Below are 21,554 nucleotides of genomic sequence, written 5' to 3'. Positions count from 1 at the left end.
AAAAATTCCTGTTCAGAGCCGAGTCCAAGTTAGAGGTTTAAACCAGCAGGAGGGAGCGTGTGTAAGGAGGCAAACAGGAAACAGAAGGATTCAGCGAGGTATTAACATGTTGTTGACTGTCATGGACCCCCGTCTTGAACAGCTGAGGCTTTCTTGAGTTATAGCCCCGCACTTTAAAAAAAATTTTTTTTTTATACATTTGTAATTATAAGTTGTTTCATTTGACGTGTATCCGCGGTGACTGCCCGCGATTCAAAAACACTTTGACCTCTTACTCTTGCCTGGCGCCATGTTTCCTATTATCGCCATGTGAGAAATGTTCTGCTGGAAACCTGAAGCACAGCCATATTTATAACAGGTGAATGCCGGGTGAAAGTAGGCTTAGGCGATCGTGTCAGTGAAGAACAACCTCCTGCTAAGACTTTTCACTCACTAAATTACCTCAACATCAAAACTCTGAATCTTGCCCCGCTCCTTTTTTCAGGACTGGTTTAAGTCAGACTCATTAGAGGGTTTTGGAGCCTTGTCATACCACGGCGTCTCGATGGGTTTTACATATGACCTTGACTATTCTGTTGAGCCATTAAGAGGTGGACGTGGTGGTGGACCTCAGATCATTGTCCCCTTGCACAACCCAAGAGCTCAAACTCATTGACTGACGGTTGGACATTAGTCTGGTAGTAGAAAAAGCTCTTTACAACGCTTTGCTTTGCATGGAGTGTCTGGGCCCTCGGCTATTGAGAAACGATTGCTTGGTGGGGGCGTGGATACTGTGGATTTTTAAAATTGTATCCATTCGCTAACGTTTGGCCGTGATGTATGTTTTACGCCATTTTGACGCCATGAAGCTAACGGGAAATTGCCTGTGCTGTAAGCAACCATCTTCCACTACGAAGAGGGAAGTGCCAAGCTGAACAAGATGGCTGTTGATGTCAGTTCGATATTTGGAAGTGCGGCCAACACGGACTGAGTAGCTTTGTTCAATTCCTTCGCCGCCATTGCTAAAACTACAAATCTAAAACAGCACAGAAAATTAGCATCATAATTTATAACTTCTCCCTCTGTTCTCAAAATACTACTACCAGGGCTGGCTGTTGGTAAGATATATTGTTAGTTTTACAGCAGCTGTAACACACTTTCCTGAAGTTTCTACTTTTTTATCGACAGTCCATAGAACCTTTTCCTCAAAATGTTATGGGATTAACAGGACAGGTTTCTTTATGTGAAACATGAAATGGGCCCTTTGTGTTCTTTTTGGTCGGAAATGTTTTTTGACTTTCCCCATCAAAGCCATTTTTCGTCTGTATTTGGTCATTTCTTGTTGAATCATGAACTTTGAACTAAACTTAAGTGAATGGCTCCTGCTGGAGTTGGCTAAGGTCCAAAAAAACCTTAGAAACTCTCCCAGTTTGATAAATGTCAATGACATTGTTTCTCATCTGTTCTTGCATTTTCTTTAGATAGGTCTTCAAGCAAGATGTACTGGCTTTTGAGATCTTTTGATCTACTTTGTGTTGTCAGCCAGGTTCTCATGAAAGAAACTAAATTAAGGACAATCCTAGAGTTTTAAATATGAGGCAATCCAAAAGACTTAAAACTTGAAGAGAAGCTTCCAGCAGTCCTAAACTTATAACAAGGAATGGTCCAGATAAAATGCTTGATGTATTTGATTTTAGACTAAAAGTACAGTCAAAATTCAATTTAAACATTAACATGTTCACTCTACATTCCTTGCTTGTACACGCCAACTTGTGTAATAAAGCTAACTCTGATTCTAATGTTAACAGATGCTTTCCATCCGATTAACTGAGCTTGAGCTAGTTAAGCTAAGATGAACAGCCTCTTGCAAAGCTGATAAGAATACACCCCAGAAGACTTGGGGCTGTAATTGCTGAATACAAATGCACTCCAGACTTTTCAGATTATTATTTGTAAAAAGAAAAAGAGGAGAAAATAATGTATCCTTTTTGCCCCACTGCGCGGTTATGTCCTCTTGTCTTTTGATCTGTCACATTAAATCCCATCGAAATACATTGGAGTTTGTGGTTGGAACCTATCAAAGTATGACAGAGTTCAAAAGTTATACTGCACAGCATTGCAATTTGATCTAAAGGAGGGCGGGCTATGTAATGCACATTTTACCGGATCACAGAAGTTCCCAAATATGTTTGTTCTCTTAGAAGAAAAACATTATAAACACAAAGAAAAACAGCACGGTTTCCCAGTTTGAGCCCTGTGATGATGTGGAGTATTTAACTCCTAAATCACCTCTGAGTATACTGTGTCTTAAGAAAAGCACAGAACCTTCAGGTGTTACCATGGGGCCACTATTTAATTTCAGGTGGATTTTTCTTTCACAGGAGGACATAAAAGAGCTGCTTTGTGGGGCGGAAAAATAAAGAAGCTCCAGTAGCTTCTATATTCTTTCAAGCAGTTTGTAACTTCGAAATGATTGTATTAAAACGAATTAAAAAAAAAACATCAGCTGATTTGCAACAAATTTGATGAATGTGGTAATATTAACCACACTCCAGTCAAGCATACTGGTACTTTTATAGCCTGCAAAGCATCAATATTTTTTTTTACTGCCGTCAGATGTTCGCCAGCATCACACGGCTTGTTTCGTTGCAGATGTTCCCTTAGAAAAATGAAAATAAAAAAATTCCAGAGGAATCAGTTTCAGATACTCCAGAGGCGTCGCCTAACAACGTCTTCTTAGTTGAACTCAACAGGAAACTGTAATTATGGAAACAAGCAGGAAATCACCTATAGGAGTAAATGTTGGATAAGTTATAGCAAAATGTCAACACTGTGTTTGGATAGGTTTTACTTGGAATATCTCAACTACTACAAATTATTGCGAAGCGAATACATTGGTGTTAATCTGTGTGGTTTTATACGTGTTTAACTATTTCTAAAACACACTATTGCTGCTGTTTAATCAAAGTTTGCAGATGTTTCTTGAACGTGTTCTTATCCAAAGTTCTATTTTATACATTACATCAATAAGGTGTAGCATCTAAACTACACACTAAGAATTAAATGTATTCTTGTATTTGCCATGTATTTTTAACCTTAATACGGTGGTTGTAAGATTAACTTTTCTGAATGCAAATGACAAAACTCCCAGAGTTATCAACCTCAGAGAGAGAAACGTGTAGAGATGAAGGTGGTTCCAAAGGTTCTGCAGGACCTTTGGGGGAGATTGTTTTCCTAAAAATGAACTACTGTAGGTTTTTAGTGAGCCGCCTGTTGCGGTCACTTCTAGGTCACCTTAAGACAGGGCTTCCAATCGTGTCCACAGTCTGAAATACCACACCACATGTCCCTCTGCGACCTGGTAGTTTCTCAACTTATACGGTGCGTTTCATGTTCAAGACCAAAAAAAGAGAGGGAGAAACGTAAAGTTAACGAGGATCCTAAACCTGTCAGAGAATTGGATGAGGTTCTAATCATCCCCGCTCCTCTGACTGTTCAAGAACTGGAGTCCTCCTCTTCAGTTCACTCCAGGGGAACTCGAAGAGAAAGGTATTTGAGACATTTCCGACACTCGTTTAAGAAACCGAATCCCCCTTCTCGCCTCGTCTCCGGCAGCTCGCCGTGCGCCTCTTGCCGAATTTCCTGGGAGTACTGACATCTAAGACAGAGAGGTTGCAACTGGGAAAGGCCACCTTGGTTTAAGATGATCCTTTCCCTGTGAGCACTTTGAACCCGCAATTTTCACTAAAGTCTAGAAGGAGGTGAAGACATCTTGGAAAGAGATCAATAGACACCCCACCACTGCTTGCAGATGAAAGCCCTGACAGTTCTAGTAGAGAGGTCAACCTGAAGGAGGACTGACTCTGTTGCTACATGTTAATCCACCATCTCTTTTCAAACCCATGCTTGTTGTTGAAGTTCACTTCTGAATCACCAGGAAGCGATGAGAAAATTGCTTCCTTCTCTGACTCACATACAATAAAACAGTCTAGCTGGTTTTTTTCATTAGACTAAACTGAACTCCGTCGTAAATCACATCATTCTCCACCCACTTTCAAAGCTCTGCCATCAAATCCATTCAGCGTTCTATGATGCTATTATAGGTTGCTAAGCATAACATAAATTATATAGTCAGTTTATTCAGAGAGACTAGATCCTGGAATCCAGTAATTTAGAGGAAATATGAGGTTTGTATTTAGATTTTGCTAAATGCCGTTCAGTGTTCAGTGAATGGATTCACTTTTAAAACTGATGCATTAACCACAACGAGACATAAAAATATGGATGTATGTATGTATATGTCTTTTCTATTGCGATGTTTTGTTTTTATTTTATGTCATTTTTGTCGTTTTATTCTTTTCTTATTTTATATTTCTAACGTGTCCTTGGACAGCACTTTGGTGTAGCTTCAACCTGCTTTTAAAGGTCCTATAAAATAAACTTGACTTTGACATTGACATTGATGTATGAGGCAGAACTATGATCACTTAAAGCAGAATATAAATCAGGAAATGAGTAGAGTTCTTAAAGGTGACATACACTGCTTCCTGGAACAGGTTAGGATGGGTCTTTGGGCTACACAAAACATGTTCACTACTTTTCATTTTTAAATAATGAGATTTCAGTCAGGTCAGATCTGCCTATTTTCAGATTGAGCTGTTTAACAGCCTCTTGTCACTTTAAATCCAGATAAGCTGCTGCTGATCATGCCTCTCGACTCAATGTTTACACCAGCACGTGAAAACGCCAGCAAACAGACGTGCAATTATACAATCGTGCATCTGTGAAAAGCAGAAGTGGAGTCTCCTGCACAACAATCAAGAATGTAGCGGGTGTAGCAACAACCAGACATCTGTCTTTTTCCGGAAGCCATTGTGCAGCACATGCAGCGGTAAAAACAACTAACCAAACGTGCTTTAGCTTCAGGCGGGGTTGCTAGGTAATGGCACAGTACCCATTGATTGTTGACTCACCATTTGAAACGGTTCATTTTCCAAACCCCCCAAAAAACATTACATTGCCAGAAAATGGCAGTGTAATGTTTTTAAGTGCTTGGGCTGTTTTTCTGAAGCAGTTGAGATACAAATTGAAGCATAAAACGTGAAAAAAGTGAAATCTTCATTGGTCCCCTTTAAGAAAATCCCAGCTTATTACCAGTCGACAGAACCGGAATCACCAGTTCTGTCTTATGTTAATTATCTTTAATCCTTTTAACCTTCATTTACCCCGGTGACTACCTGAGAAGAAATTTTTAGCTACAATAATGACATGGTGGGAAATAGATGACACATATGTCTCTAGCAGAGCACGGTTAAAATAAACAACAAGCATTAACAAAGCTGTCGAGGTCATAAAAACATTACAAACAGAGGACAGAATTTAAACACTACATACTTTATATTTCAGGCAGCATCTTCATTAAAATATTTTTTAAAAATTCTATTGATACAAAAGTGCAGAGCCCAATGGATAGATATCTCTCTAAATGTTGATGTAACTTTGGGAACATTGAGCGTAATGTGTTGGGGCAAGCATGTGCTCTAGGGAGTAACAGCAGCTTGTAACAAGTTGCAAAGATAGGGTGCGGAAAGATCACAGACATTTATAAACAAACACATACCAATGAATTTCTCTTCTTTTGTTTTAAGGATGACCAGTTAGCAATAAAGTGTGTTTTACAGTAATGTGTGTGTGTGTGTGAAAAGAGGCATTAGCTATAAAATATAAAGAAGAGTGGTATAACATTAAGTCTCTGTAGTGAGGGCTTTGGGACTGACTTATATAATATTATCGTCATCAAACATGGAATTGATAGTCATCTGGACCACATTATTTTAAAGAGGATTTAATATTCTTGATGCTTAATTGAACTTGAAGCAAGTAAGTATTTATTCCTTCCTCGTTTAGTTCAATGCAGATTATTTATTAAGTCATGTTCAGATTTAAGGATGAACACCTTATGGTTGGATGAAATTCTAACACAGAAATCAAGTACAACATTATGACCACCTTCTTCATAATGTGCCATATTCCACAGTGTTGTCTGTCGGAGCAGCAGCTTATCACCATCTAAGAGGAAACGACTGGATAAACTCACCAGGAAGAAAAGGTCTTGTCAGGAAGTCCCTTCGAAACGATGCAGGGGGTGAGGCACCAGCAAAACATCTCTCTTGGAAAGTTTCTCCCATTCCATGCATGATTCGGTAACAGAACTGGAGAGCTCCTTTAGTGATGGGGTGTTGCGTCCTAAATGCACAAAGAAGTCTTATTGTTGGTCCTTCCTCCATGCAGCTGTTAGACTTTATAACCATCTCTACTTCCCAAAAAGCACAATAAACTGTTCACTTTTACTGCTATTATTTGCACAGGTTTCCATTTTTTTTTTCAAATATTTTGTTTTTGCATTAATATACAAAAGCCTTTACATTGTCTTATTACACTTGAACATTTTGTTACATTTTTCATAACTATTATAGTTGTAGTTGCTGTTAGTATGTCTGCACTGAATTATGTTCTAAAATGTTGTCAGTAATGTTTTCTTTTTTGTTCCTACAAAGCGGGGAAGTCAAACTCGGTTTTCATTTTGGGCCACATCAAGATCACAAATGTCCTCTAAAAGTTCCATCCATCATTTTCCGCTTATCCGGGGTCGGGTCGCGGGGGTAGCAGCTTCAGAAGGAAGGCCCAGACTTCCCTCTCCCCAGCCACTTCCACCAGCTCCTCTGGAGGAATCCCAAGGCGTTCCCAGGCCAGCCGAGAGACATAGTCCCTCCAGCGTGTCCTGGGTCTTCCTCCTCTCGGTGGGACGTGCCCTGAACACCTCACCAGGGAGGCGTCCAGGAGGCATCCTGACCAGATGCCCGAGCCACCTCAACTGGCCCCTCTCAACGTGAAGGAGCAGCGGCTCTACTCTGAGTCTCTCCCGGATGACTGAGCTTCTCTCTCTAAGGGAGAGCCCAGCCACCCTACGGAGAAAACCCATTTCGGCTGCTTGTATCCACGATCTCGTTCTTTCTGTCATGACCCAAAGCTCATGACCATAGATGAGGGTGGGAACGTAGATCGACCGGTAAATCGAGAGCTTCGCTTTTTGGCTCAGCTCTCTCTTCACCACGACGGACCGGTACAGCGCCCGCTTGACGGCAGACGCTGCGCCAATCTGCCTGTCGATCTCCTGCTCCCTTCTTCCCCCATTCGTGAACAAGATCCCGAGATACTTGAACTCCTCTAAAAGTTAAAATATTAATAAATAACTATTTAATTTGGCAGAATACAGATATCCCTTCTGAAGCTGCTACCCCCGCGACCTGACCCCGGATAAGCGGAAGAAGATGGATGGATGGATCCATCTTCTTCCGTTTATCTGTATGAGAATACAGATAAACACTTATCTGATTAATACAATAAAAATCAAGCTCCAAACTTTTTCTTGAAAGTTCTGTCTATCTAGAGGGCCTCAACAAAAACTAATGCTGGTCGGATTTGGCCTCCAGGCCTTGAGTTTGACACATGTGCTCCAAAGGATTTATTGGTGTTCATTCATTCATTTCCATTATTTAACTCAGCTTAACTTGGATTAAAAGTGATACATAATTCTGTTTTATTACACTCTTGTGGTAGAAATATGTAGAATTTATAACATAATATCACGCTGTTGATGATACACCTGGTGAAATAAAAATCCTTGTGATCGTTATTTAATCATATCATAATAAAGAAAAAAACTAACGAGTCACGCCTGCAGATCGTAAATACATAGAGCATGACGAGGATTTTTACTATGACGGTTCAACTATTTTATTTCTCTTGGCTCACCAGGAACACTCAGTGGAAATTCTAAGTCAATATTGTGCGTCTTACATTGCATGTTGTCTGTTTTGGTGGGTTTGAATACAATCTGAGTCAGAGATACAACTTCTCACTACAGTTGGAAGTGATTATTACAGTAATTATTCTAAGAATCTTCTCTGTCGGTGTGGCCATTACCCAGTCAGATGAACAGGTTTATTAAGAGGGTATTGTCATCGAGTACAGTGTTTCCCCATAGTATGCATGTAATTTAGATAAGGTCTGTGAGTTTCCCTAGGGTTCCTTGAGTTTCACTGTCCCGGAGTTCTCTAAAGGTGCTAATCCTGCTTTGAGTGGAGGCATTAATAAAGTACAGATAACTATTCCAAGCATGGGACTCTGCGGAACGCAGTAACTAACTGGTGTGTAACGTAAGATTTTAGCGTAGGATTAATTATTAACACAAACATTATTTTACTGGTGGTAGATAAATTACTGGTGACAAGTTTCCTGGTGTGGCAACAGTTTTATCGGTAGGAGTTGGATTAACAGTTACTTCATAATTATAAAGGTGAAGTAAAATGTTTTTTTGTGTTTTTTTAACAAAATAAAATTTGACAAGTGTGGTGTGCATTTGGATTCAGATGCAGCTGCTAATCTTTCTGGGGTGTTCCACTGCACATGAAGTAATAGCCTATTTTTAATGCAAAAAAAAACAAACAAAAAAAAAACGCTCAAATTGGATGTAAAGCAAGCAGGAGTTAAACCTCAAGTTTTATTTTATTCTTTTCAGGAATGCTCTGTACTTATCTCCATCTATCTCCCTAACTCTCATCAGAGTCTCTATCCCTCCTGAAGAAATGCATCGATCCCTCATATGCAGTATGATGCTGCCACTGAGTCCTTTCCATTCAGGTTGATGCACAACAGACTATTAGTTATGCTTTGTAAACAAAAAGTAAAAGTCCAGTCTCATCTGACCAGAGAACCTCTACACAATTTGTGATCCCTACTTGCCTTGTGATAAACTTGAAAAGTAACCAGCTTACCTTAAAGAATGGCTCTATTTTTGTCACTGCTGAAGCCTAGATAAGATTTATAGTTCATCACCCTTGGTTGACCTGTCAATAAATTCTCCCACCTGAAAAATTTGAAGAAAAAAAAAGGACACACGCCAGTTTTCAGATTTTCATTTCGAGAAAAAAAAAAAGTGGAAACCGTTAACCATTGAAGTTGAAGTGGTGTGGATACTTTTCCGACGCTCTGTATAGCAAGCAGATGACAGAAATAATGGTTCGATAACTGTTTATCGTTTTGCCCTGCTCCTTTGTATCTGTCGAAAAGCGTTAGGGTAAAGGAGGCAGAAACAAAGTAATTTAGCTCGTGCTTTCTCTGTCGTCCAACGTTGCCACGGTTTCATTTGCGCGCGCGTACATCAGTGCGCGCTCACGCAGACTATTGTGGTTTTTTCTTTTTTCTTTTTTTTTTTTATTACCAGGAGACAACTGTGGCCTTGCTGGGGTAACGGAGCGGGTGACCAGCTGAATAATAACTAAGGGGCATTAAAAGCCATGGCGGACGAACAAGAAATAATGTGCAAGCTGGAGAATATCTTGGAAATACGGTAAAGCGCAAATTCTGCCTCTTCAATGAATGTTTTCCAGATGTTTGGCTAGTGTTTCGAAGCGTTAAGTTAGCTAGCTTTAGCCGTCTGGGAATAGCCCCCCCTGGCTTCGCTTTTGTTTCTTACCTCGCTAATATTAGCCGTTCTGCTTTGAATTAAAGGCGCTGTGCTGCTCTACATCTTCCATTATTCTGTCTTTGACAACGTGGACAGGCGGGCTAATTGTGTAACAAATACTGACGGAATTCGGGTGCTGAAAGCGCCCATTAGGGTTAATGCATCAAAATCCCAGATGTATCACAACAAATGCCAGATGTGCTCTGCTGAACTGTGTTAGCTAGGTCCTTAGCTTAGCTATCAATCGTTTGGCTGGTTAGCAGAAGTGGACAGGATGGTGAATTTTTTTTATATTTTTTTTAATTAGCAGCCTTTTCTTTAGAAACAGGTTTGTGCAGTTTTGAACTCTGTAATTACAATTCAATGAATTGATGGGTCATTTACGTCATTTGTGTGTGGGAATTTTCTTTCTTTAAAAGATGTTATTGTTCGGGGAATAAATGATCTGATTCGTCCGTGATAGAGTAAACCTATTCAGAATCCTGACAGTTGGAGGGGAAATAAAAGAAAACAATAAAAAAGTGTGCCACGGGCTTGCAGAAACAAGACGATCCAGATGCAGAAGATTAAGTCTCGCCTAAAGATGGAGTTTGAGGCTCTGGAGTCAGAGGAGAAGCATTTAAAAGAATACAAACAAGAAATGGATCTCCTTCTGCAAGAGAAAATGGCCCATGTTGAAGAGCTGCGCCTCATCCATGCAGATATTAATGTGGTGAGTTGGTCAAATTCCTAAATGCTCTTGAACCCAAAAACCCATTTGGTTATTGTTAAATAAAACTTCCAGCGGAGTTCCAGCGACTGGAAGGTTGTTATTTGAAAAATTCTTCAGTGTCAATCAAAGGACTGGCATCTGTCTCTAAGTGGAATCCATTGTTTCAGGCTCTGAAGTTTTACCGTCTTTTTTGGCCAAAACTTATGTATTAATCTGTCATTTTAGATGGAGAGCACCATAAAACAGTCAGAGAACGACCTGAATAAATTGCTAGAGACAACTCGCCGCCTCCATGACGAGTACAAGCCTCTGAAGGAGCACGTTGATGCACTCAGGATGACTTTAGGTCTGCACAGACTGCCCAACTTGAACGAAGAGGAGGAAAAGCTCTCTCTGGAGTAAGTAATATGCACACACTGACAGGTAAATACAACACAGCAGATATTCTACTTAATGCATTCGCTAAAAAAATTTGTCATCTTGAATTTTCTTAAATATGCATTTTGTGATGTTGCAACCACAAACCTAATTCTGTTTTATTTGGGTTTTATGTGATTGACAAACACATATTGGAACATAATAGTAAAGAAGATGTGGAAGTATCTATTGTACATTTGTAATTAGCTTTGTAAAACAACCATCTTTTGCAAAAACTGCTGCCAGTCTCTTAGGCTTTGCAGTACAGAGATTAAGATTGTTGTTGCAGTATGATGTGGATCTGGACTTTGGAACAGAATTAACTCATTAATAAACTAAATCTGCACAATATATCCAATGAAAACCACCATAATAATTTCAGAATTTGCAATTTTGCAGTTGCATAGTACTGCTTGGATCCAGTATTTGACAGGCATGCATGCAAATATTCTGCATACTGACAATTTATTTGGCCAGTGGGAGAAGCAGTCACTGCCCATGATGGCCACACTTGATGTGTATTTTGTTGTGACTGTGCCACGGGGGGTATCAGGAAAAAGTGATTTACCAATATGGGCATCAAATTATTCAGTAAAAGTATCCTAATGACACAGTAGCACCACAAGGGAATCTAAATCATTACCTGGTGTCTCTTGATTGTATGATTACAGTAAGATGCCCTGTAATTAGCTCTATCAGCTGCTAAATGCTTCATGTCCAGCTTTGTCATTGGTTTATTTCAACAATGTTGTTTTTTAAAGCTCCTCTTCCATAAATGCCAGATTTGTTGAGAATGAACAGTTTTCCTGTCAACTTATGTCTGCAGCTTTCAAATAAATTCTTCCACTGGCCTGTCACGTTCTTTCCATTTTGAAATGGTGGATGGTGCAGTGGCCTCTGAGGCGGTCAAAGATTTTGATGCTGTTTTGTGATTGACTCCTGCTTTGAATTTATCCACAACTTTTTCCTTGAGCTGATCGTTCACTATGAAGTGTATGTTCTTCATCATATCACACCAACAGAACAGCTGTATTTACAATCTAGTAAGGTAAAAACCTTTCAGGGAAAAAAAAAAAACTGAACTGAGATTTGTTGCTGTGATTTGACAAAATGTGAAAAACCCTTCACAGGATGCTGTAATTTTTTTATCATTATTTTTCTACAATTAATTTGTAACAAGTCCTGGAGGTAAGATACTTTTGTTGTTATTTGAATGTTATGTAAAATATCCTGATATCTGCGTAACACGCTTTAATTCATTTTATTTGCCTTTGGTATCACAACATGTTTACTACTTGCAGGGATAAAGCAGAAGCCTTACAGATGAAATTCAGTAAGTTAAAAGTAATCCTTTACAGGGTTTATTTTAGCATCATGGCGCATTGAATATTTACAGCAATGAATGGCATTTTAATGTGCATCCCAGCTGACCTCATAGCTTTACGCTTTGAAGCTATTGACGTTCTCCTGGTGTTTCTCAGGCAAGACCATGTAATCTTACTTTATGACAAGTCACAGCTACAGTTACCAGCGCAAAATAGTTTTTGAGACAAACTTGGTGTGAGCCGACATTGAGTCAAATCTGACGCATGAAGGATTATACAGTGGATATGGCTATATATTGTCCATATAACAGACGTATACTCTGTGTTGGTTCATTAGCGTATAATTACGGTTTGGATGTGTATGAAAATTTGTGACACTCTTTTGCGGGCTTTAGCTTGAAGGACAAATTCTGTGCATATTATTTTGAGAACACAAATTTGACACGCTTTATCGGGTTGCAGTTGAGTGGGATGTGATCTTTTTGCAAACTCTGGTCCAAGAAATTCCAGTTTGATTTCAATTTCAACTAAGTATGGCAATACTGACGATAAAACGGCTATGCTAACGTTTATTTACCATGATGTACAAAATCTGAAGTAAAAATGCTAATAAATTTTAGCCTATCGTGAAATGACTTTTTTTGTGTGTAATTTAGGTGAACCGGTCCTTTAAAAACTCCATCCTTTTGGTAGTGTTTTAAAACCCTTTCAGTTTCTCATTGGTATTTTCTTGATCAACTGGACTGTTCAGACATTAACATCCATCGAACAAACTTTTTTTTTTTTTTTTTTATCCTAATTTTGTCCAGTCTTTTCCCAGCTGTAGAAACTGCCAAAATGATGGTGACGAATGAAGCCATTTCAGGCTTCATGAAAATCCGTGTCATCCACAAAATTGGAGGTACATCAGGGTGGTCTGACAAGTAGGCTTCCAGCAGCACAAACCGCGGGCTGACATCCATCAACAGCAGATGATTGTACAATTTGCTGCCGCAAATCATAGTTAATGGCGCTAGAACATAGAAGTTAAACTCATCCAAAGTTTTTTTTGGACCGACAGACTTTCAGGTATCCCAAGTCCGGAGCGTCGGGTGTTGTTTTTAGTTTGCTCTATGGGAAGAGTGCTGAAGTGTAACTGAAAGATATTCCTCATGAAAGCTTATTTTTAATTGCCGTGTTTATTTACACTGAAGGCCATGTTCTTGTCTTGAAGTCGGTTTAAAAAAGCAAAACTTTTCATAAGAGATGTTTCTTTTCCATCTTACTCACCTAAAGAGTCTTACTATGAACAGCTGGAAAATAACATGGGAACTTCCGAATAAGTAATAAGGGTCTTGAGATTTCTTGGAGACTAAAACACTCACTAAAAAGTGCGTAGTAAGAGCCCTGACCTACTGCTGCTCCGTGGGCTGACAACATTGTTGGTCGGTTCACTTTGCGATTTGGCCGTGTATTGTGCACAGGCTCGAGTGATGAGTTCATTGCTGGCCAGGTGGTTGTTGTCTCTCCTTCCCGTCCCGGTGACATTCCCACTCGACTATCAGCCGGCCATAAAAGAGACTTCGAAAGCTGAGGCTTATGTTCCCCTGCGGTTTTTCTTAGTATATGCAACTCATCGCAGAAGCAGAGTGATAGATTTATGGAGTAATTGTAGTAAATAATAAAAGTTCCCTGCGAAACTGTATGACAAGAAGAGAGAGAGAGAGAGAGAGAGCAGATTTGAAGAAAATGAAATCACACCTCCAAACAGCTTGCTGGGTACGTTTTAGGAGAATATCAGAGTGACATGTCTGGAGAAAAATGAACATTTTATGCCTCAGAAGATGGAGGGGAGGGGAAATCTCCTGCGAAATATTAACCTGAATAGAAGCCAGAAGCAAAATATCAGAAACACATGTGGGTTATGCAGTGATAGTAAAAAGGCCAACATGCCTGGCACAGGGGTCACTCATGTTCACAGGAAATGTAACACATTAAATTTGTTCTGTGAATGCGCAGAGATCTACTCTAGCCCGGACCTATTTTGAGAGAAACCAGAGAGGGTAATGAAAGGGGATATCACTTTTTTTGTCTTTGAAAAAGGGCCAGTCATGCATAAAGTCCAAGGCCACATTTCTTTCCCAGCCCTCCCCTGCACACACCCACGTGCACGCACTCACTCACGCACGCGCACACGTGTTAAGCATGCTAACAGTCTTTTTTAAATACTTCAGGCGTTTGATCCGACTTTTGCATAAAGAGGAAAAAAAAACAAAAAAAACGGTGACACGACTGTAATTTTCTTCAGCTTAAGTTGCTCATTGTGGACTGGGGTAGTGTCAGCTGTGGGAATTCTGAGATCTAAATAAGATCTGCTTACCAGCTTTATTTCCTTCTCTTCTTTTTTTTTTTTTCATTATGCTTTGAACAGTTATTTTGAGAAGCAGAAGGCAGAGTGGCAGAAGGAGTCGCATGAGCCCGCCATCCCAGAATCTCTTGCTGCAGCTGCAGCAGCGGCGCAGCAGCTTCAGGTGTCCAGGAAGCAAGACGCCCGGCAGACGGCCACCTTCAGGCAGCAGCCGCCACCCATGAAGGTATTCTCATTTGAAACAGATGCAGCAGAGATCAAAGTGCGTGGATAGACACGCTTTTTTTTTTAATCACTTTTTTTTCCGTAGATAATATTAATAAGAATTTTTTGCAACATATTAATAAAGTGGATGCTATTTAAAAATTTTAACGGTATACAATGTCAGCAGATTTTCAATCTATTGTATTTATTTTAGACTATTTTTTTCATATTTTTTGCATGAAATAAGTCTTCAGTGTGAGGGAAAACTAGTGCAATTAAAGAGTTGTTTCCCATGAATAAGCCTGGAAATGACCAGTTATAAGTGGTTCAGTCGTAAGGAATCTATTAAGCCCTTTACTCAAAATGTTATGTAAAGTGAGTACAATGTGCTTGTAACTTACAAATTGTTTGTATTTATTAACTGTGAGCATTATTTATTGGTTTTACCTGGCTTAAGTTGCATTTATTTCCATATTACCATTATTCCACATGGATAAATGTGATCAAAGTGGAATAAAGCGATTTGTCCTGGTCCATACACTCTCACATTAACACAGGCAGACACTGGGTTGATCAATGACCATCTATACATTCACTACATGAATGTATCAGCTATACATTCATGTAGTAAATGTATATTTTATCAAAAAACATGTCCATTATATGAGGTGCCTGTGTTTCAGCAGTTTGCAACAAAATCTCTCTAACAAACAAAACCCCTGTAACGTTTATTATCAAGTGCTTCCATACTTAAGAACATTTGGCTGCAAACAGAATAACAACACAAAACTTTATTTGGATATAAAGCAAACACTTTCTTCCCCTCAGACATATGCCAGTTGAGTTCAGCTCAGATGGAGCTGAACTCAACTGGCATATGAAGCGCACACACACCTACACACGCACACACACACCTACACACACACACACAAGTACCTCTGCTGACTGTAGCCAAGGGTTTCCAGACACAGGAACACGGAGAAAATCTGTTTCACCTTTTGCTAGAAAGCTTTAAAATACAAAAGAGACTGTCACCAAAACTTCATATAAATTCAAAATAATGTAAGCAGATTATCAATAAGAATGTTTTGATATAAGCTGACAAGAAAATCTAATTGAGGACATTTTTATGCATTATTGCCTTAATAACTGAACCGTAATTCCTTCATTCAACCATAATAATCCGGAATGCAGCACCTCAAAGGAATGCAGGGATTATTTATCTACTAAATACTTTCTGGTTAAAAGAAAAATCTCTGTACCACTTTTACTCAGACAGAGCTGAACTCTTTGAACATTAATATCTTTGTGATAAACATATACTTTGTCTAAAAACATGATAGCAAATGTATTATAAGCAACTATGCATATATAAGAAATGTTTGATAACAGGTTTGTACAGTTTGCCTTTCACAGTGGAGTAAGTGCAGAGGTTTGTCACCAGGATGTGCTTTAAATAATGTTTATGAATCCCAATCAGCTGCCTCAAACTAGATATGATAATAGAAATATTGGCATTCAAATATAAATAGACCATCAAGGAGAAATTAAATTTTCTCTGTGTGCTGTTGATATATTCCAGAGATTTTCATGAAATGTCTCCTGCCTTATGAGTTTGTGTTCCTGTGACAAAAAATACCGCAGATAACAGAACTACTTCACTCTATTAACCCTTCACACCTCTTTTATTAGTATCTTGTTTAAGTGGCTGGAATGAGCACAACACTGTGATCAGCAGGATGACTTGCTGAAGTTAAAGATCAGGGTGATGGCAAGGAGGCCGTCTAACCTCAGGACGATACGTAATATTAGCATACTGGGGTTGATAGCAAATATGACCGATTACGCTCAGATTAGCTCATATATCACTGTTAGTTACCAAGGTGCTAATAGCATGTGAGCTAACTGCAAAAGCTATCTGCTATGCCAATAGCCGGAGTGTGCTATTAGCAAAATTGCTTAACGTGAGCTAAAAGCAAAAATCAGCATGCTAGCAATCAAACGCAAAAGTTATATTAAAGTTGGATAGTAAGTTACTGTTTTGTATGATGTTGGCAGAAGGCAAAGGACTTGTAACATGTTGCCCAACAGTAGGTGTCACTGTCTGCTAAAATATTATCATTAGCTTGGCTAATCTGCAAATATTAACATGATTATCACTAGAAGGTTAGACAGGATTAGCTAACTTTATTGCTAATAGTAGCTTATCCTGGCATTGGTAAAATATTTAAATTTGCTAATATGCTAATTTAAGCATATTAGTCAGTATGTCAGCCAACATTAGAGTTTAGATTTATGACCTGAACCCGACTCAAAATTCGGACTGGGTCGAGCCAAAATTATTTGCTTGATGATCGGGTCAGGATTGGCCCTCTGTGTAGCGTTTAGTTGGCCTACAATACTTATAGCACAGAGAAATCCAAACGGGAATGCATAATATTAAGTTTTGTTAATCTACTACTTTAGGGTGCAACAATTTATTAGTCATTTTAATCTTCGGAGATTGGTCATCAGCTGATACGTACATGTGAAATAATCTTATCCATCAATCTTGTCTACATCCAAAAAGGTATAAAAATCAGCGACTGTCCTCTTTTCTTCTCCTGTGAGAGAGGTTTAACCGACAGACCGGCCCATGTTTGCACATTTTCAGTTATAATAGTCACCCCAGCTGTTGCCAACTCAACGAGTTTCTTGCTATATTTCGCAATATTTAAGACGAAACAAAAATGGTATCGGCCGAAGTCGGAAATGGGAGGTCAGGCTTTTTAAAGATTGGCAATCGGCCATAAAACTGCAACTTATACTACTACTTTAGGTCTAAATAGAGAAGTTGGCAGCTTACCCTATTGAGGAAAGTAAAAGAAGGTGCAAAAGGTCGTTAGACTTTAACAAGCACAGCGCATTGCACAATAAATGCCCGCCCTGCTCAGGTCCTATCTATCACACACACCAGATTATTTACACGTGACTCACACTGCAGTCACACGCAACAAGATGCCACTTGACGACATTTCATAAAATCTAAAAATGGGAAAAGTTGAACTACTTACTCAAATTATGTTCTAAAAATGAATACTCTAAAATCGTAATTAAAAATAATATGTCAGGTTTACTTCGGACGCCGGCCTATAATTAAAGTTATTTAGTTGGGTCAGATCGGGCTTGGACACGACGCCTACGGGCTCTGGCCGGGACGGGCTGGATATTTTTGGGCCCAACCTAAACTCTTAACATGTACATTCTGCTAGCAGCTAGCTAAAATGCTTAGCTAGCAAGCTAACATTAGCATAAAAGGGGCTTTCAATGTATTAATTTGCAAACCTTTATGGTGCTTTCATTAAACCCACGCAACTAAGAATCCATGCAATATACTTCTTGTTCATCAATGCACTACTGTCTATCCATAGCTGTGGTAGCCACCAGCTAGTTCTTTCCAACTTCTAAAAATAGAAGTGCAGCAACAAATTGGCTTTTTAAGGCTTATTTGAGGGCACCCAAAAATCAACAAAAAATTCATACGACATCTACTTCCCAGGTTTAATGATTTAAAAGTGGAGCTTGGTGGAAGATAATGATGAGCAGGTCTTTATAACTCTTCTCAGAGCTGGTGATGTACCAATCTCCTGCAACCTTACATCAATTTGGATCCACTCAAGCACAGTCTCTCTCTCTCTTTTTTTTTTTAATAATCTGTTCCAATCTGTTTGTTTGGTAAAATATGTTCAAAGTGGGTTTCATTTGGTTACTCATTTATATCACAGTAATTCCTTTCAAGCCTGTATACTAAACACTGTGCAGTTGGCTCTTGTGCTTTGCTTTAATTGTGTGTTGTTGGGTTTTTTTTTTTTTGACCTTGTGTGAAAGACCTAGAGTTGTTCAGACTTGGGACATTGAAAAGACACAATTTCCCAATGCGCCTCGGTGGCAGAAAATTAGGGAAGTGCAGCTGTAATGCGAACACAGATGGAACACATCGATACTAATATTGTTAGCAGCAGGGCGTCGCAGCACTTTTCAGTTACCTTTTGATCTTGGAGCTCTATCTCCTGGTTGTGATCTATGAGCAAAAACTAGTAAACAACCTAAGTGCTGCCCTTACTCTAAACGAACAGGGCTTTGTTTAGGTCAGTGTAGTCATAAGTTTCCGTTGCTCATCTTTATAGATGTTCCCACATTTTGTTAATGGGTAAATCCATAACTTATTCACGCAGCACCGTTTTTATATAGGAAGTAATGCAAGTTTGGTTTCAGTGGGACAGTGCTTTATAAGAGAATTCACATCCCTTCAGTATTTTTGTTCCCCCCACATTTTGTCTTGTTACAACCAAATCCATTTCTTATCTGCCACTCTGAGTCTATTCTTTGCAGAATCAGTTTTTGCTGCAATTAAAGTTGCATGTTTTTAGAGTTTTTTTTCTTATATTTCTCTTTAAAAAAAAAAAACTCAAACAGATTGGACAGAGGAAAGGATCTGAAATTCAACTTTCCACAAGCCTCTTCATTAGATACATCAGGATTTTGTTGGTCTGTTCTAACCATTGTACAGTCTGTTGTCTAATTAGGCAATTTGTTCCAATGGGTTTGATTTAGAAACTCTCTTTGTAGAAGTAGCTAAATGAAAATGGATGCCACACTTTTCAGATATTCATCAGTGAAGATGCTGAAAGCTGTGGGAAGAGGATCGTTCAGTTATGCATTACTTTGTGTGGGTCTATCAAATTAAATCACTGCCAACCACATTGATATTTATGGTCATAACATAAACTTTAATAAGCATAAGGAGTGTGACTACTACCTGGCACCGCAGCATTCGAATCAGTCCGACCAAAGTTATACTAAACTCACTGGATTTATTACTTAAATCGGTGAAGGGAAATTTTATACGACTGAATTATTTCCTTGATTCTCCATGTCGGAGCAATAGTAGCACTCAATAAGTCTAGAATAAAGTGTTTGACTGGACCTCTTCTCTGCAGGCATGCCTGTCCTGCCATCAGCAGATTCACCGCAACGCTCCCATATGTCCGCTGTGCAAGGCCAAGAGCCGCTCCCGCAACCCAAAGAAGCCGAAAAGGAAACCAGACGAGTAGATCCTCCTCACAACTTCAACTTCTCGGTAGGGTTTAAACTGCTCCGATCCACTGATCTTGGATCAGCCAGATTTATTCCCCCCACATGACTGAAATAATAATAATAAAAAAAAAATAAAAAAAACAGCTCTGAGCTTGAGGAGGATTTCAACACTCTCTCCGTTTCAGTAAATTGTTTCAGTATTGTCGGCGCTTAATTGTGGATTCAGTGATGTCATACAAGTTGTCTGTGTTTTCATCGCTTTGGATGTGTTTACTCTATGTAAATGTGTGACTTCCCCCAGTAGTGTACCAGCTCCCTGAATAGCGTGTTGCAATAATGCAAAGTGAACTCATCCAAATACTGTTGCCATTGTTGCTCCTGTTTGCTTTTAATTATCTTGTGTAATCATTCTTCTGCGGTGCATGCCATGACTATTGTGTAGTTTTTGTGACAATGTAAAATGACATGGTTTCTTTAAGTTAAATACAGTTACACTATTGTTTTATGTTTACAGTCAAAATGAAAGGGGGAAAAAAAAAAAAAAAGCTAGTGTGTTTAACTTTAATACTGCGAAAAGGAAATAAATTGATGTTTTGTACTATGTTTGTGCCATGTCTCTTTTTTTGTCTGCATAGAACAGTTGTGGTTTGGTGTTGTAGTTTCCAAACATCACCCAAAATGATGCATTGTAAACTGTGACATGCCACACATTTTTATGTCTGATTGGACCATTTTAAAACATGAATATGCTTTGATGTCAACCTTCACATCGAAGCTCTGGCTGCATGTTTTTTTGAGCCCCATTTTCAGCTGTTTTTCTCCCTTTTGTAGATTTCATCTCAGATTGCCTTTTTGTCATTTAATCCATGCACCTTCTCGTCAACTCTAGCCGTCCTGCTGAAGAACATCGGCATTGATGCATTCAGGACGACTTGATTTGTGTTCTAAGAAACTCCCGATGCTTTCACTAAACAACTGTTTAGCGATTAAGCTTCACACAGGTGGAATCTGTCAGAATGAGGTGACTTTGGACAATACGTTGTCTTGTGGCGTCACAATAAAACTGGAGGGAAACACGTGCCGCACGTATCAGTTTTTTATTTGAAGGAACTGTTAAAACCACACACACACACACACACACACAGCCTCTTCACAATTGTGCTTTTTGTCGTAATATTCAGAAAAACAAAAAAAGTTTAGAGCGTATCATTACTTTTATGGAGCCCTATAAACATTGCTAGCAAATGGATGGACTTAGCCTTTGTTTGAAGGTAAAGAAGGAGGAATATGTTTGACTCCAGCGCATCATTGTGCTTTTCACTCTGTTAATATGCTGTCATGTCTGCAGCTATCTGTCTGAAAAAGGACAGCGAGGATTTGTTAAATGAGTTCCTGTTGCGTTTTTGTCAGGGTAACCCCTCATTTCATCTGTTGCCAGGGCAACTCCACGTTCTTTAGCGGTTGCTAAGGCAACCCTAGGTTGCTGTGACCGCATATTTTCACCTAAGAAGTTCCTCCCAAATCCAGCGAGGGCCGGAACTCTGCTACATTGGACTCTTTCTGTGGGAGTTGGTGCAGAGAGGAGACATTTAAACGGCAACAATTAAGAAAGTGTAACCTGTCTGCCAAACTAATCTGTCCTTAAGTCACTCGCTCAAGTTTGTGTTTAGTCTGTCCTTCAGTGTCTGGAAGTGCAGTTGTGTCTTTTTTTTCCCTCCAGATAAAAGTTGCCAAGGCCAGTTAGGGCTGTTTGTGCTCACAGACCCTGCAGACACTGGGACGGGGGAGCTCCGCCCGCCTCCCCAGCCTGTCAGCTCAAAGACATAAACGGCAGAAATAAGGCCTTCCATCCTCATAAAAGCTACAGAGCCGAACCACAGAAAGATGGCCTCTCACATGTCCATTCCCCTTGGACCGAACAGGGACAGGCGGGACATCCGGACCTTGACGCAGATTAAAGAAGGG

The 21,554-nt window shown here is 39.4% G+C and overlaps 2 protein-coding genes across 7 annotated transcripts in view; one reads left to right on the top strand and one right to left on the bottom strand.

Moving 5' to 3' along the window:
- Positions 1–21,554, bottom strand: part of LOC122837300 (moesin-like) — a 43,558-nt gene that overhangs the window by 14,341 nt on the left and 7,663 nt on the right. For 3 of the 6 annotated variants that reach the window (XM_044127578.1, XM_044127576.1, XM_044127580.1), the window contains one exon: positions 6,077–6,225. The gene's annotated coding sequence lies outside the window, so the exon portion shown is untranslated. Of the gene's footprint in view, positions 1–6,076; positions 6,226–8,816; positions 9,132–15,449; positions 15,523–21,554 lie in introns of those variants that run through there. The other 3 variants (XM_044127577.1, XM_044127579.1, XM_044127575.1) reach the window with 3 other exon arrangements.
- Positions 9,209–20,190, top strand: zc4h2 (zinc finger, C4H2 domain containing). Its single transcript, XM_044127585.1, has 5 exons — positions 9,209–9,391; positions 10,049–10,220; positions 10,446–10,618; positions 14,373–14,535; positions 19,493–20,190. The coding sequence occupies exons 1-5, from the start codon at positions 9,339–9,341 to the stop codon at positions 19,604–19,606; spliced, it is 675 nt and encodes a 224-aa protein (XP_043983520.1). The 5' UTR covers positions 9,209–9,338; the 3' UTR covers positions 19,607–20,190.

The sequence above is a fragment of the Gambusia affinis genome, linkage group LG09 (assembly GCF_019740435.1).
Source record: "Gambusia affinis linkage group LG09, SWU_Gaff_1.0, whole genome shotgun sequence".
In the NCBI taxonomy this organism is placed as follows: domain Eukaryota; kingdom Metazoa; phylum Chordata; class Actinopteri; order Cyprinodontiformes; family Poeciliidae; genus Gambusia; species Gambusia affinis.
This window is presented reverse-complemented; position numbering and strand designations above follow the sequence as displayed.

What these genes read in the sequence shown, in the direction of transcription:
- zc4h2 (XM_044127585.1), top strand. Translation starts at nt 9,339, where the DNA reads ATGGCGGACGAACAAGAAATAATGTGCAAGCTGGAGAATATCTTGGAA. An exon ending in GAGAATATCTTGGAAATACG is followed by an intron (nt 9,392 to 10,048) that starts GTAAAGCGCAAA and finishes ACGGGCTTGCAG; the next exon opens with AAACAAGACGATCCAGATGC. An exon ending in GAGGAAAAGCTCTCTCTGGA is followed by an intron (nt 10,619 to 14,372) that starts GTAAGTAATATG and finishes TGCTTTGAACAG; the next exon opens with TTATTTTGAGAAGCAGAAGG.